We start from the raw sequence: 17,206 nt of genomic DNA, 5'->3' as shown, positions 1-17,206 counted from the left end.
AATATTGGCCTACGCCAAGCTGCTCGAAAGTCGCTTGCGAAAGAAATCTGTGTTGCAAGGTCCTGACCTTAAATCCATGTAGGCCGCTATTTTAGGTCAAACCGCCATTTTAGGATTCGTTGTGTAAAAGTCACCCTGTGAGCTAAAATGGTGGACGATGTCATTGCAAAATACAACATGGCCGTCTTGACCTCTGTACATAGCTAATGTGTAATCTGCCTGCAGGCCACTTGTTGAGGTCATGAACTGAGACCTTGTCCTTCACTGACCTATGTGTAGAAGGATTACTCGTGCAATGAAAACTAATCCACAAGCATATGTCGAGACAATGGGCCTCATTCCGAGTATGGCGGTAAGGGATACCGGCCACCGGTAACGAGACCGGTGGCGGTGATCCCTTACCGCCATACTCCGAGTTCCCTTTGCGCCCTCGCCCTTAACGCCTGCTTTGAGCAGGTGTTAAAGTCGAGGGCGCAAAGGGGCCTCCAAGCCAATAACGGTGACCGTAATGAACGGTCACCGTTATTTGCATCTTCCCCATTCCCATTGAGCCCTATGGGGGCTCATTTGGGAATGGGGAAGAGCCTTGGTGAATGGGGAATTACCGCCCCGCCAACCTTGGAATGGGGCGGTAATTCCGCCATCCACCAAGGCGCTGCCGGTCCGGGTACGCATCAACCAAGGTGTTAATAGCGCCATTGGTTAGCGCCGTACTCGGAATGAGGCCCAATGTATTCAAATACTGAACAAAGAACATCTGTTTAACTACATTGTATTAATGTTTAAGAAGGCCTGCATGGAAAACTTTAAAATACACAGCTATTGCAAACGCTTGTTGATACATGTGATACATGTATTAAAGGCAAACTAGTTATATGCGGTTATTTGAGACTTGGCACGAACCCTAGATCGTTGATATATTAAAAGGAATATTAACCCAAAGTGGGGCTGGGCATCGCGCCCACAAAATGTATAAAAAGCGAATGCATTCTAATGCACAGTGTCTCTCACTGAACACACTGAACCACGCTGGAGTTCGTTGTGTTGTACTGAGGGCCGATAGCTATCTGATTTTGCACTGTTTTTGTAATTGAATTCAGTATAGAATAAAGTACTTTGTATGTTCCTTTGTAACCCGTTTTCGGTGTATTTCCTTTTGGGGTACTCAGCCTCGATATTCTTTTTCTGTTTTCACAAATGGGTTGAAGAATTCGAAGACTTCGTAGGTGTTGCTTCTAAGGAGAGTGTCTTGCGCCCCTGAGCTTTCCTCCCGAGACAAGTTCATTGGTTCAATTTTATTTTGCACAACCGTGATGCTTTGCGATTCTTATTACAGTTCTTGAAAAGCAGCTCATTTCGCACATATTACAGTTCTTTTGTCCACACATTTAATGCTTTTTAATGAATGAATGCTGAACTCTGTATCTTATTGGTGCTTCTGTTGCCCTTGTGGTGTACCCTCCTTTGACTCATGTCAAGGGTTTCCCACTTTGCTTGTGATCTGTGGCTCATTTTGTCTGATTAGTTCCCTGCAGCTTGGTCTTGGCCTTCTATTTTGTGGCCTCTCAACTACTCTCATGCCTTTGGGCTTTGTTCCATCCACCACAGTCTCTCTCCCGGAGTCTTAGTGAAAGGCCAGCAATGCAACACTCACAGTGTCAAACATGACCTTTCAGCAGCTCACAGAGTGTTCTCTTTTGCGCAGGCTTCTCTAGGTGTAGCCTTATGGTATTTTAAGATCTTTCCTATAGTTTTATGGCAGTGTATCAACATTTCACTTCCCACTGCAATCCCTGATTTTGATTGGTAGGTAGTCCCAAACTATTCTGTGTCCTCCTGGCAGCGCATATCAGCAGTCCACTTCCCGTTGAGCAGCAATATCATTTCTATCGCTTGGATGAGCCAGCGTCCTGTGCAAACTCTGTGCAATTGCTTACCACTCTGTGTTTGGAAGTACCTCTCAACAATTTGTGGTGCTTATCTCAGCAACTTCCTATCCGGTTCCTCACATCAGCAGCAGTCCTTGCGGCACTGTTGTTTTTGCCAGACTGGCCTTGCTTCTTCGTACAGCAGCTACTTCTCAAACTTTATGGTTCACAGCTCCCTCATTTCATGACTGCAGTCTATGTTCCACACGTTACCTGGAATTGTGACAGCCTCTTAAATGGTAACTTATAACAGAAGATCTTCAGTTTTGTGCAGCCACGGGTCACAGTTTCCCCTTTGGTGGTCATTTTCTGGATCCAGCATACAGAAAAATCTACAATTAATTCAACTTTGGAGTCAATGCTTTTCAATTCTCATTCAATTTCCTTTTATTTTCTATGGCATAATTTTTAACTCAGTCCACCTGTCAACTGTTTTTTTTTAATTTTTTTAAATTAGATTTTATTAGTTTCAAACAAAGGAAATTCACATTACAGAATACGTAATTACAAGCTCATGGTTACATGAAAATAACAGGATTTTCGGTTCTTTTTATACGTTAAAACAACTCTTATTTGCGTCACCATTCTTTGGTTGTAACAATTAACAAAACATATCCCTCACCCATCCCGCTCCCTTCCGTTGGTTGAGAAAACATCTTGAAGGCATGTATTGTATGTGTGGGCCAAATAAGTCACAGTTCTACTGTTGTAGGGCTTTCATGAATGCGGGGTCTGGGCTGTCTCACCAGGTCATCGTATGAGTTTTGGCTTACATTAGGTCCTTGAAGGTTCCTCAGGTTGGGAGTCTGTAATTGTTTGAAGGTGTTCATTTTTAAAGTCCGACCATAGGGACTCACATTGTGATGCTTTGTTGTGTAGAGAGGCTGTGATCATTTTCATGGTGTAGATGTTGGTTGCCACGTTTATCCATTCCTTATTTTTTGGGACCGTTTTGGATTTCCATTCCATTACCAGTAGGGCTCAAGCCACTAACAGTAGCTGTGGGACCAATCCTCTGATTCTGATCCACTCATCTTCTAGACCAAACAGAATTAAATGGGGATCGGCGTCTCTCTGTATGCCATCTATTTCTTAAATCCACTCTAGGACCTCATCCCAGCTCCACCACATGTGCCAATAGTCGGCTACCTCGCCACATTCCCTCCAGCATCTGGGGCTTGTTGTCTGGAACATTTTGGAGAGCCTGAGTGGGTCATATTGCCACCTATGTAGCAGCTTAATGGCATGTACTTTATATTGGCAGGATATGGATGTTCTGGATGCCGCTTTACACATTGTTTCCCATTGGCCGGGGCTAATCTCATCTCCTATGTCTCTTTGCCATCTGCTTTTGAGTGCCTCCATGGACCCCTCTCCCGCCTCAATTAGCTCTTTATACATTGCGGATATCAGGCCTTTCATTTCAGATCTAGAGTCTAGGAGCTTTTCGAACGGGGTGAGATCCCTTTTCAACTTCTCCCTCCACTCAGATTTTGTTAGGACACCTTTTATCTGGATGTATTGGAAGGTGGATAACGGGCCTATTCCCAAGGCTTCAGTTAGTTCTGGAAGTGGGATGAAAGTGTCTTTTTTCTGCCGTTGTCCCACTCTCTCCAGGCCTGCTTCGTACCAGGATTGGAATCTACCTACATTGGGTATGTGATCATTTATGCCGGGAGACCATAGGTGGCTGAGTGGGAATGGCCAAGTGGTGATCCTGTACATCTCTTTACCTGGTCGCCATATGCTCCAAATGGTGCTCAATATCGGGTGGCCTTTGATTCTGTGTTGCAGCCTTTTTTGAGGGGTCCATAGGCATTCTGATACTGTGGCAGGTGAGAAGTAGTGGTTGTCCATGTGAACCCATTGAAGGTGTTTGTGATCGCATAAGTGAGGGATGAAGATGCGCAGTTGGGTAGCTTTATAGTATGTTTTTAGGTCCGGGAGACCAACTCCTCCTTTTTCTTTGGAGAGTGTTAGAGTGTTATATGCGATCCTCGCTCGCTTCCCCTGCCATAAGAACCTGACTATGCTTTTTTTGACTTCTTGGAAAAACCTATTTGGAATCTCAACCGGTAGCATCTGGAAGGGGTAGAGGAACCGAGGCAGACATACCATTTTAATGGCATTAACTTGTCTTATCCACGAAATCGTAAGCTTGTCCCATCTTTTTAGATCGGCTAAAAACGCTGGAGAAGGGGAGGGAAATTAGCTTCATATAGATCTGCAAGAGTTTTGGTGATCTGTATACCTAGGTATTTAAGTGTGGAGTGCTCAATCTTGAGGCCTAAAGGGAGGAATTTAGTTTAATTTTCTTCTTTCGTTCCTTGTAAAGGAAATAGTATCGATTTGGTCCTATTCACTTTGAACCCAGAGAGTTGGCCATATTCTTCTAGTAGATGGAGGGCACGGGCGACAGATACCGAAGGATTAGTTATGTGTAGCAGTATGTCATCTGCGTAAAGTGCTACTTTGTGTTCTATTGTTCCAAGCCGCATACCTTCTACCCTGGGGTCAGATCTCATGTTTTGTGCCAGGGGTTCTAGGGAGAGCGCAAAGAGGATTGCAGAGAGGGGGCATCCCTGTCGGGTTCCGCGTTCTAGTTCGAACCAACTGGAGTATTCTCCATTTACGAAGATTGATGCCTTGGGGGATCAGTATACCACTTGGACTGCCTTTTGAAATTTCGGCCCTATTCCCACTTTTCGCAGGACCGCCCTAAGAAATTCCAGGCCTTCTCTCCATCTATCGACAGTAGGGCAGGGTCACCGGGTAGGGTGTGCGATGTGTGGATTAAGTGGAGGGTTTTACGCATAGTGTCCGCCCCCTGCCTGCCCAGTATAAATCCAACCTGATCGTTGTGTATAAGATGAGGCATCAGTACCTTCAGTCTTGCAGCTAATACCCTGGTATAGATTTTAGCATCTAGGTTGAGTAGGGTGATGGGGCGGTATGATCCACAATATTTAGGGTTTCTCCCTTCCTTGGGGATCACTGTTATCAATGCCCTTGTGAAGGAGTCTGGGGCGTCTCCTATCTCTATTATCTCGTTGAATAGTTCTGTCAAGGATGATGTTAGCTGTGCACTAAAGGTTTTGTAAAAGCCAGCGGTGTAGCCATCTTCCCCAGGGGATTTACCTATGGTTAGACTTTTTATTGGATCTTGGACCTCTAGTTCGGATATTGGGGCGTCTAAAAGTTCGGATTCTAGGTATGATATGTTGGGCATTTCGATTGAAGATAGGTAGTGTTCTGTATTCGATTGGTTGGGACTCACTTACAAAGTGTATAGCGTTTCGAAGAAGTTGGCGAAACTCTCAGGGATGGTGTGGGGAGTATGTGCTGTGGGGGAGTTTTCTTCAATTATTTCTTACTTTTCGCTCTACACTTTGTTCTCCGAGTCTGGCGCCTAGTAGCGCGTCAGCTTTGTCTCCTTTTTCATAACATTTCTGTTTGAGGAATTGGAGCTTGCGCACTACTTGTTCTTGTTCCAAGAGTCGTAATTCCTCCCTTTTGCACTGTGCTGCGTTTATTTACATCCTGATCTACGCCTGGGCTTCTCCTGATATCACCCTCGAGATGGGATATTTCTGTTCTGAGTTTATGTTCTATAATCATTCGCTCCCTCTTCTTAGAGGACCCTTCATGTATTAGCATACCCCTCCAAGTGGCTTTACCTGCTTCCCACACTGTTTGTTTAGATACCTCATCATTATTGTTCAGTTTGAGGTATTCATTGATTTCAGTCTCCATCTCTGTCCTGAAAGCTGCATCCTTCCATAGACTCTTGTTACACCCCCATTTCCCTCCCGGGACAGGAAGGTCTACCCAATTCACGTCGACTAGGACCATGTCATGGTCCGTCCATGTTATCGGGACAATTTCGAGCGTGTTGTGGTTTCAAGGATCTCTTTTGTAAGGTATATGTAGTCAATTCGGGTAAATGTTTTGTGCGGGTTAGAATAAAAAGTGTAGCCTCTATCATTGGGGTGCATGATTCTCCACACATCTTTCAGATCGTACATATCCATTATGTCGGATAGTTCCAGTCTTTGGTTGGGTCAGCCCATTGGTTGAAGTCCCCGCCCAGTATAATATGGCCTGAGGCTTCCAACATTATTTTGGGAATTGTTTTCTCTAGGAATTTGACCTGTCCGGTGTTGGGGGAATATATCACCGCAATTGTTACTTTTATCTTTGAGATTTTCCCAGTTATCAGAAGGGCTCGTCCACTTACATTGGACCATGTCTTATCTACTTCGAAGTTGATCCCCTTCTTAGTCAGGATACCCGGCCCTCCTCTCCTGAGTGGGCCAGAGCCCCAAAACTCCATTCCTCCTCGCTTCCCAATAATGCATCGCTCTTCGTCTTCGGCAAACTTCGTCTCCTGTAGGAGAAGAATATCAATTCGAGATCTTCCGAATTCCCTAGCCACCAATGACCTCTTGGTAGGCGAGTTTAGGCCTTTCACGTTGAGCGTTCCCAGCCTAAGGGACTCTGTTCCCTTCTGATCTTCATGTGGTGCCATTAAGGTAGGTGTCCAGTAGATTGTTTGTTTGTTGGGTCCCACATTGTCCTGAGTGTTCTGAATTATCACTGATGTTGCTACAACCTTTGCCCATTTCCTGCTTGCCCATTCCCCCCACGCCCCTCTCTTCACAAGTTGCTGGCGTTCGACTGTACCCAGGTGAGAACACTGGTACTGCATCGAACCACCTGAAGGGACCGTTACTTCACGTCCCTTTGGTCAATGTAACATCTCAATTTTGATTGAGTCTCATTTCATCTCCCCCTTCATGTCCATTTCCTGACTTTATTGTAAGCCTGTATGTCTTTCTACATTTAAGTCAGATTGTGTGTAATGGAATAAATGTCATTTTGCTATAGCTGTGGATGGTTAGTTGTCTCCCCCCCGGGGGGGGGGGTGTTACCCCTTCGATATTACCTAGAGCCTTTTACTCATTTCCTCCTGGGGCCTTGTATCCGCCATCCTCTGTCCTCTCTCCTTGGTCCTTCTTGGTCGCTTTCTTCAGTGCAAGGTCCGAGCAGGTCAGAGATGCAGGCCTTGATTTCTTTTTCCAAGTTTAGCTTGATTTTACTGCCCTTGTACTCAAAGGAAAGGGAGAAGGGGTAACCCCACCTGTATCTTATATTCATTTCCTTCAGGTGTCTGGTTAGGGGTCCGCACATCCGCCGGAGCGCCAGCGTCATGGACGATAGGTCTTGATATATTGAGATTTGGGCACTCCCCAGAGTGATCGAGTCAATGCCCCTTGCTCTTTCGAGGATCCTGTCTTGTCCTGAAAACGATGGAATTGTGCGAGTACAGATCTTGGTCCACCCGGGGGGGCCTCCGGCTCTGTGTATCCTCTCTGTTTTGGGTTTGTCAATTTCATCATCAGCAACTAAAAGTGTGATGATGTCGTGGAGGGCATTCCTCAGGTCGCTCTCCGTCTCCCCTTCTCACTCCGGGATACCAAAAATTCTCAGGTTGTTTCGTCTTTCCCGGTTTTCCAAATCGTCAAGCTTGAGTTTGAAGTTTTCTTCACGCTGTTCCAGCTCTGTTATCCGTAGGTCGAACTGTGCCTCCAGGGTGTCTATGGAAGCTTGGTTATTCTCTACACTTTCCAGTCTTTCTTCCATGCTGTCCAAGCGGTGCGTAATTTTGTCTATTTTGCAGCCAATGCTGGCACCCATGTTTTTTATTTCACCCAATAAGGCGGTAATGTCCCCTTTCGATGGCCGCTGCCTCTATTGCCGCATTGTCTTTGTTTGCCTTGTTGAGGTCGCAGTTCTCCAGGGATGGTGAGGTGTAGGCAAATGCGGCTAGTTTTTCTTTTATGTTCATAGGGTCTCTGATGCCTCTGAAGTAGCGTTGATATTGTCCGGTAACAAGGTGGGGACTGGGGCAGAGGAGGCACATGCCCCTGAGTAGGGGGCCCAACACTCTGTATTGCAGTGTTCACAGACGACTTCAATTCGATTCCTATTAGATGATGTAGACCCGGATCTTGTATCTCTTGATAGTGAGCTGGAAGTGCAAAGATTGCACTTGTGTATTGGGGTCACCAACAGTTCTTTTGATTGTGGAGGGTTGGTTCTCAGAGCTCCGTGGGTCCCTCTTCTCTGTCTTTCCTTTACTCCTTTGTTCGGGTGCTTTTTCGCCCTACTTGCGCTACTTCCTAGAGTTTAGAGGTGACTGGGTCTTCAGGGCGTACACTCCTCTCCATGCGCGGGCCGTTGTCCCAGTGTAATCAGGGTCGCCCGCGTCTCACACGGCCTTTGGTGGGGGAGGGGAGCCGTGGCGCTTACCGGGCCCTCTGCGAGAAAGGGTGCTGGGAGTCGTGCGGTGGCGCGGGGCGAACACTCGTTGAGCGTGGTCCTGCAGGCGGCGGGAGGGGGGCGTTCACCTACCTTTCTCCTATGGCCCGCTTAGTTCATGCTTCAGTCTGACGCGGGATCCAGCGTGGGCGCGGATGATGTAGGGCTGGCCACTGTCTCGGTAGGTGCGGTGAGGTTCTGGGGGGAATGAGGGTGCCCTCACAGTGGGCACGATATTCTCGGCTTCGCTTTGTTCTGCAGGCCCGGGGGTCCTCCTCTAACTTTCACGTGGACTTCGCCGGATATGAAAGGGCTGCGGAGCCTCCGCACGTGAGGTCTCTTTGAGAGGCAGGTTTCTCAGGTTTCCATGTTCCGATTTCTTTCGGAATTTTTGCCAACTTGGGGGGGGTCTTCCGCCGACTCCACAGCAATTTTGAATCTCGGGGGGTCGCAAGGTGGGGGCTCAATTCACCTCAGGGACCCAGAAGCACGGAGCTCACATGGAGTTAGGACTCATCCATGCGCCCCCTGGTGCCCGTCCCAACTGGTTTGTTTTTAATGTCAAAAGCAAGAAGAGATGAATGGAAATTTTTCTTAACCACGAGAAATCCCTCCTGTTGGTGCTCCATCCCATTACGTTTAACTAGTCCGTCCCATTACAGAAGCATAACAAGCATAAGAAAATAATGTTGACCTTGCACCAAATGGTATAGTATACCCTGAAATGCAGTGCTGCTCAAATTGTTGTAATGGTTTATTTATACAGCACTTATACACAGGTGGAGTGCTTCAAAGCGCTTCAAGGCGCGAAGGGAAGAAAGGAATACAGTAGTCATTTTTAGGCCATGAGGTTTCCGAATGATCTAAAAGAAAACTAGCATACTAGGTCTAACAGCATTTCTCCTAGTGCAAGTGCATGGAGTTTTACAGTTTTGACTAATCTAGGGAGGGGGACACAAATCAGGAAAAAGCAGGGGGGCGGACAGGACAGTCAAACTAACTATTCATAGTACATTTAGGTCATGCATGCCTACAGACGGAGGTACAGGGAAGGGGTGGTTGCCCCACTCATGGAGCATAAACTGAAAGTGCAGTAATGCTGAACATAGTGCAGTGACCCAGAGACAAGTGCGGTAATGCTGAACATAGTGCATTGGCCTACGGGCAAGTGCAAAAGACTGGCGGGGGAGCCTGGGACCTGTAAGGTTCTACAGGTGAACCAGTCAACCAGTGAGCAAAAACTGATTAGAGTAGGGGAGGAGAAGGAGGGTGGAGAGAAAAAAGGACAGAGGTTAGCAGGGAGAGGGAGGGAGAAGAGGAAGGTCTTGAGGAGTTTCCATAACTTAAGGTGTTCTGTGGCAAGACGGAGGGAGGCAGGGAGGCTGTTCCAGAGGGAGGCACCTGCAGAGGCTAAAGATATATCCCCAAATCTCTGTTTGTGAAAGCGGCTCACCAGCAGAGAGTTGGAGGACGAGCGGAGGACTCTAGAGGGAGAGTATTTAGGAAGAGAGCGTTGAAGATAGTGCAGCCCCGGCAACAGAAAGCCTTGTGGATTATGCAGAGCGTCTTGAACTTGATCCTTGCCGCTACAGGAAGCCAGTGGAGGGATTTCAGCACCGGAGAGTTGCGGTCTCTGGGCCTGAGGCCAAGGATAAGTCTTGCAGTTCTTTTGTGGACGAGTTGTAGAGGACAGAGAGTAGAAAGATTGAGAAAGAGGCTGTTGCAGTAGTCCAGCCTAGAGAGAGCCAGGGCTCTTGAGCTGGTGAGTATCTGGGGGAAAGTGAGTGTTGGTTGCAACCATGGCATATTGTGGCCAGAGAGAAAAAAGGATGAGGTGATTTGCTCATTTTTTCTTCATTTGCATTAGTCATTCATGGCACTCTTTCAGAATAACCATTTTGCAAATGCTCATTGTGTGTTAATGATGGCATATCCCTCCCCCAGCCCAAGCCATCTCATCTGGTCGTGTACCTCGAGTGTGCACATTTGGTGTAATCTACACACATGCAGGCCAAACAATTGAGCATACATTTTGCTTTTGTGAATCAGGTACAGGTTGTGTATGCGCAAATGACACGTAAAAACACAATCACCTTCATTGCATCGAGAGCCAGTTTTAAATTTCCTTTCTGTGTTTGGTCACTGGTGTGCTTTACAAGCTCCTATTGAAGAAAAACATGGGAGTTACTTTAAATAATGTTTCACAGAAGCCCATATTTTGCATTTACACTGCAGTCATCTGCATTAAACAGCATAATCAGTGAACACATAGAGAAACAAACAGGCCACTCCAATAAGTCATCATCTATTAAGCAATTGTCCGCGTCAGCACACACATAAAAACAGGTAGGAGCAAAATAATGATATCAGCGTTATTACAACAAATGCCACTTTGGGAATTACTGCGGATGCGCAGGAGTTGAACGGGGTCACTGCTTCTTCTTATCTCTTGGGTAACTTTATAGATTTATTTACAAGGGAAGTCACTGACTAATTGCTATCATTACTTTCACATTTACTTGTCCATCATATAGCACTGTGGTGGGAAACAGTGTCCTGGTTTCGCAGTCTGTGCACGCACTGCATGACATCTCACTTCAGGATATCCGAGGTGTGGTTGCAGTGATCATTTGCTAAATGTCATGCCAGGTCTTAGTAACACCCAGTTTTCCTTTAGGCATGCATGTGGAAGCTGCCTCAGTTTACTTGGTACAGAAGTGTCTTCACAACTACTTTAGTTGTGCATTGATGTACTCAGGGTATGTTTGTGAACTCAAACAATGCATGCTATTTTGCTGCTGATGTATGTTGGTGCCACGTTGAACTGCACCAGTGCATTTTGACTTGGCCCATGTTGAATAATCTGCTATATACAGTAAATAATTAATCAGCGCAGAAAACCATAAGCAAGGGAAGCAAAAAGCAAAATATACACCTAAAGTAGTGGATTTTAATTACGCTTAAATAAATAAATGGGAGAATTTAAACTATCTAGCAAAAAAAATGAAGAACTTTTACTTAACATTGGAATAATACATACTTTACCTCCTGCTTCAACATCACAACTATTGTAAGGGAGGAAGGGTCTCCCAGGCTCCCCTTCATTCCTGATGACGCACACAATATGCTCATTCCACGGTTAACAGCGCACCTCTAGCCAAGTTGTGAGGTAGCCATTGAATGATACATAACGGTGCAGGTCCTATGGGCCAGCGACTCCATTTTGTACAAACTACTGACACCATTTTCTGCACATACACCCTGAGCGCAGGCCTACACCTCTCCCCTTCTCTCACAGCGCACAGCCAGCCTGCCACCCCCATCTCCTCCCCTTTGCCGACTCTGCAGCTGTTCTGTTCTCATCAAAGCTTGGGCGTGAATTGTTGCAAGCTAAAATTGTATCTCTCTTCTTCCTTTGAGATCACTGTCCTGTGTGTGACCAGGATAGAGCCTGGCCATAGAAAAACCATCAGTCTCCAGAAGCCTGCCTCTGCATTGACAAACTCTTCCTTGAGAATTATAAACCTCAAACCCCCTAACCTCATATTCTTTTGATGTAACAGTTGCAAGACCCCAGCTCATGTGCCACCCCAGTGCACCCCCGTGTAACTAATCCTGTGAGGCCATATATTCTTCTTGTACTACCAAAGAGTAAAACACCCTTGTTTGATCCAAGTGACACTTAATCAGTGTATTCTGAAATACTGTGTTAGATAAGGCACCTGGACCCATGTACTTTCGCTCTCCCTGTGGCCCAGGTCAAATGTCTATGTGATATATATTATGTTGAAGTTTATGTACTATATTAAATCTTGCATGACTATGATTAGTGTGAAGTGTTACTTTAGAAAGAAATATAACTGCACAGACATCGCCATACCTAGCACCCCTCCCTGATGAACCCAGCTGACCCATGTGCCTCAAGAAGTTACAAGTTCAGCATTCACCAATCCTGAAGCAACACGATTATATGATCTGTAATGTCTTGCGTTCTCTAAACAATGAGCAATACTTATTGTATCCCCTATAGCACACGTCATCAATTATGTGTTTTTGTAATATAATGTGTATTTTCTGTATCTTGGGCAGAGCGCTCTCGGAGTGGCAGAGTCCTCTGTGTGCCCCATTTTAACATTAAATAAAGAGATCTTTAACTTTATATAAAGATCTCTCTTTTACTCACTACTGGGGTGTGTCCATTGGTGTCTCATCATTTGGTCATTTTATTGTATGAGTGGGGAATGCCAGCTTTCATTTGGTGATCCCGATGCAATAGCGTTCTTTCGGTTTTTTGGTAGGAGACGTCCCCTGGCCGCAGCGGCGAGATCCATGGCACCCCCGTCAAGGCTGCCCACGTACGGCAACTGGTACTCTTTAGAAGTGTGCACACTAGGAAAGAGGTTTCCACAGGTCCTGACTTTGCAAATACCCGGCTGTACCGCTCGCCTGAGCCGAGTCTGGCCTTTGAGTATGGGGCGACGCCTTGATAGACCGGGTCTGGAGGCTCTCGGATCAATACGGACACGTTAGTATCAATGCTAGAGATTCTAAATGAAGGTTGGGGAAATGGAAAAGGAGTCAGATTGAGGTGTTCTGGGGATAACTGGTGGGGGTGGAAGTGGGGAATCGTTTCTTTACTGTTCTTCTTTGCATATGGCCATTAGGATTTTATAAAGAGGTGATAAGGTGAACAGAGGTATGGGAACCTAGCTCCGCGAGGGGGTAGAAGATGGCGCCGCATAGTGCTATCTCGACTAGTAGAAGAGTTTAAATGGTGAAAAAATAAACAAAGTAGGAGTCTTGTATAAGGGGAAGACTCAGAATAGTGTTAGTTTTGCGTTCTCTTCTTTTCTTTCTAAGGAAATAAGGTCTCTAGAGGGAGGTCCAGAAGGGACCAGGAAAGGGGGAGATTCTGGGTGAAGTAAGGGGGCAAGGGAGAACAGGAAGGTAGGGTTTATGTTTTAATGTTCATGTATCACATTTTTCTTTAATGTTGTATATGTCAATTTGTGCACTAAACGTCAAGTGGCCAACGTCTTGTTTTCTTCTTATTTTGATGACAATGAAATTTGATAGTACAAAGTGCTTAAAGGTTTATAAAAAAGCTTATCATGAAAGTGTTACTGAAAAATGGTTGAAAAGATTATATTTTGGAGAACATCCTATAACAGAAGGTTGTCAAAAAGTGGTTTTAGGTTGTTCATACCTACACACACGCATCCTACAGCTAATAATCAGGACACGATGGGGGCGGAAACGCCACTCATGCATATATTCCAGAGCCTACTGGTGTATAGTGAAAAAAAAAAAGTATCACAAGCAGTGGCGAACAGAAATGAAAGGGGAGGCAATGCCACACATATGGCCAGAAGGTGGGTCATTTGATAAATCAGTGCTAGACATGGTAGCGACATATTTGACCATTAAATATAAAGTTAAGCAACTGTTTGAAGAAGTCCCCCCGAGCAAGAACAATGGCAAAGGATCGCCTACCCAGGTAATGATCAACAAAGAGGAAGGGGGAGAGAATGAGGATATATATATACCAAAACCAAGCGCTCCCCCCAAACCATCAGCAACAGCTCCTCCCCCTTATGATCCAAACAGGTCGTACGGGCAGATGTACGCCCCTCCAGTAAGCCTAGGGTAGTTAACACATGACTTAGAAACACAATCAACAATGACCCAAGCAGATTAACAGCTTTTTCCAGGAGGCGAGCAAACACCACCACTCCTGACACCCAATACCCCAGTAAGTACATTGGGGGATGACTGGAAAGCTGGAGACTTTTTATTCCGCATTGATAATACCCCGGTCAAAATAGTACGAGTAGAGCGAGGAGAGGAGCAGGTGAGTACGGGACTGGGGAGTGTGGAATCAGAAAGGGAAGAAGAATATTGGAGTGACATAGACGAGGATGAGGAAGAGGATGCAGCAGGTAGAGTGTTACTACCGGAGGGTTAGCGTCAAGTGAGCGGGGAGAAGAGGAAGGATGGCACCCAGGGAGATTAAGGAATAGAATGGGGAGAATGGTGGTAGCATGGAAGAAAGGAGCAAAAGTGAGGAAGGGGAGGGGGGAGGGCAACCTACAGATGCCACTGATACACAAGGGAGCGGGGAGGCCACATTATATCCCTTGGGCACAGATGGAGGAAGCCAATCTATTGAAAACATTCCCACCCCTTTCAGGGAGGGTGAGCAAATGGATATACGCCTTTGAGAAAAACACTGCAGCAGTTCCTTTAGCAATCATTGGGCCTCATTACGACCCAGGCGGTAAGTTACCGCCTGGGTCGTACCTTTACCACCATGGCGTAAACTACGTTTAAGCCATGGTGGTTGGCGGACTTACCGCCCCATTCCGAGGTTGGCGGGGCGGTAAGTCCCCATTAACCCATTTACCCTTCCCTATTCCCATTTTTGCCCCATAGGGCATAATGGGAGTGGGGAAGGCGTTAATTACGCCACCGTAAATTACGGTGGCGTAATTAACAAGGTCCCTTAGCACCATGGATTTTAACACCTGCTAAAAGCAGGTGTTAAATCCTCCATGGCGCTAAGGGACCTCGGAATCAGGCGGTAAGGGTCGGCGCTGTTTACGCCGCCGTAAACCCCTTACCGCCTGGGTCCTAATGAGGCCCATTGACGTCAAATGTTTGTTGGTATCAGCAGTAGGTGAGCAGCCTAATGGGGTGTGGGCAAAAACAGGATTCCCTGGAGTCACATTGGATTGTGACCGCCAAGATGCAGCATCATTTAACACTGTGAGGGCTCAGGTATGTGAAGCACTGAGGAGTACATTTCCAGACACCCCTGACTTACAATCAGTGATGCAGTGCACCATGGGGGAGGATGAGGATGCTGCGACTTACATTCTTCGGGTGCAGGATATGTGGAGGGCCGAGATGGGCACGGATTGGTACCAATCAAGCTCACTTTTTTTACTTCATAATTAAGAGGTGCCTCATAAAGAAAATACAGAAGCCACTCAATAAAATTGCAGGGATAGAAGCCAAAGGCTGGCCAGAAATGCAGCACATTAAAGTACACCACTGTAGGAGGATCAAAGAACGGAAAAAAAAGAGAGCACAGGAAAGATTGGCAGACGAAGCAAAGCTTGTACAAATGAATTTGGTGAAAGTCGCAGCAGTAGCTGCAGCCCTCCCCACAGAACGGCAGGGAGATGTGGAGGAGGGCCCAGTAGAAATACAGGCGAGAATGGCGGCAAACTTGGCAGCAAATGGACCGGAGCAATTGGCTGGTGAGGAGCAGTATGGAGGGCCTCAATGGCAAGGAAGGAGTGAAAGAGGAGGACAAGGTGGGTGCAGAGCACCAAGAAAGGGATATGGGGGCCAGTGGCCTAGAGGAGGGGGACAAGGAGTGTGTTGCACATGTGGTAGGTGGGGGCATTTTTCAAGAAAATGTCGTAGCTGTCCCATGGCACCCTACCAGAATGAACAACACTATGGCCATCCCACCCAGGTAGCCCATATGGCCTGCCAATGGGTGGATTTAGATGTGAAGAACAAATGGACGCCCGGTATGCACATGAACAAAGAGCACCACCACAGGGTACACAGACGCGATTACCACAACAGAATCACATAATGCACGCACGCAGCAACCCATTTGTCACTAAAAAAAATGGCGCGCCAGCGCTGTTTGGAGGAGTAGCAATGGTGGGAGACAATGTTTTTAACCACCACAGGATGACGAGACACCCAGCATAGGACAGCCCACAGAGAGCAATTGCGTGTCCAATCCTGTCAACGACCCTAAGCCCAGACAAGGAACCACTGGGGGGGGGCAGAGATATAAAACAAACAGTTCATCTTTATGGTGGACTATGGTGGCCGGTTCCCGCTTTCGGACCGGAAGTTGGAAACACAGGGATTCTCTGGGGCGGTGGTCAAGCTTCCATGCACTCAAGATTTGGACATAGCAGTGGGGGGAACAACAGTGCGAGCACCCCTACTGTATTATGAAGACTCACCAATAATTGTACTGGGGAGGGACCTTCTCAACAAGCTCAATATGACTATCTCTTTTACAGAGAGAGGAATAGTTTGCTTGACACCGGGGATATGTGCTATGAGAGTAATGTTACTGATACACACAATGGGCAATGAATGAACAGTTTGTGGAGTGCCAATGGACCCAGACATGTTTGTACAGGGGATACAAGTGTTGGCAAGAGTAGTACCTGAAATAAAACACCAAGAGTGGCGAGTACCGTTGAAATTTGTGTTTCGCCCATGGCAGCCCCAGAAGAGGCACCCGGGTCAATAATGTCCATAGATCTGCATGGTGTGCAAGTACCTGCACAACGAATAGCGGTAATGGGAATGGACACACATGGGTGTGAGTGGCGGACTGTGCTGTGCATAGATCCCAATATAGTGCTACATGATTTATCAGACGAGGAACTGTTCACTGACAGTGACATTGATGGAGAAATGATAATGGAAATTTGTATCCCATGCGAGATAATGATTCAACACAGACAAGTAACAAATCCCCTCATGGCCATTGTCAGTGAACCACCAACATTTTTTGACAAAGACATGCATCAGGTACCATCAACACTATGGACTACTGGTCCCATGAAGTAGGACTTCTGCAAGAAGTGTCCCCTGTCAAGATCAAGCTCAAACCAGGTGCGATATTGCCACGAGTAAAACAGTACCCACTGCCAAGAGAGGCTGAGGAAGGAATAAACGAGACAATACATGCCCTACTAGAACAAGGGATCATTGTGCCATCAAATTCACCCTGTAATACTGTATTTATCCTATCATGAAAGCGAAGGGCGGGGTTTGGAGTATGATACAGGACTTAAGGCCCCTCAATGACGTCATACAAAATGAATTTCCACTCATCCCAAAACCTGCATCCATTTTGTGTAGCATCCCAAAGTCAGCAACATGTTTCACCGTGGTGGACTAGAAAAACACAT

The 17,206-nt window shown here is 46.4% G+C and overlaps 1 protein-coding gene across 3 annotated transcripts in view; it reads right to left on the bottom strand.

Moving 5' to 3' along the window:
- The window catches only part of VAV3 (vav guanine nucleotide exchange factor 3), a 1,781,337-nt gene that overhangs the window by 968,814 nt on the left and 795,317 nt on the right, over window positions 1-17,206 (bottom strand). For all 3 annotated transcript variants that reach the window (XM_069641873.1, XM_069641875.1, XM_069641874.1), the window contains exon 11: window positions 10,343-10,411. In XM_069641873.1, coding sequence (XP_069497974.1) covers window positions 10,343-10,411 — 69 coding nt within the window. The remainder of the gene's footprint in view (window positions 1-10,342; window positions 10,412-17,206) is intronic.

This window comes from Ambystoma mexicanum, chromosome 1q (assembly GCF_040938575.1).
Source record: "Ambystoma mexicanum isolate Mex_15411 chromosome 1q, UKY_AmexF1_1, whole genome shotgun sequence".
Classification (NCBI taxonomy): domain Eukaryota; kingdom Metazoa; phylum Chordata; class Amphibia; order Caudata; family Ambystomatidae; genus Ambystoma; species Ambystoma mexicanum.
The sequence above is the reverse complement of the archived record's forward strand: the minus strand, read 5'-3'. Positions and strand labels throughout refer to the sequence as shown.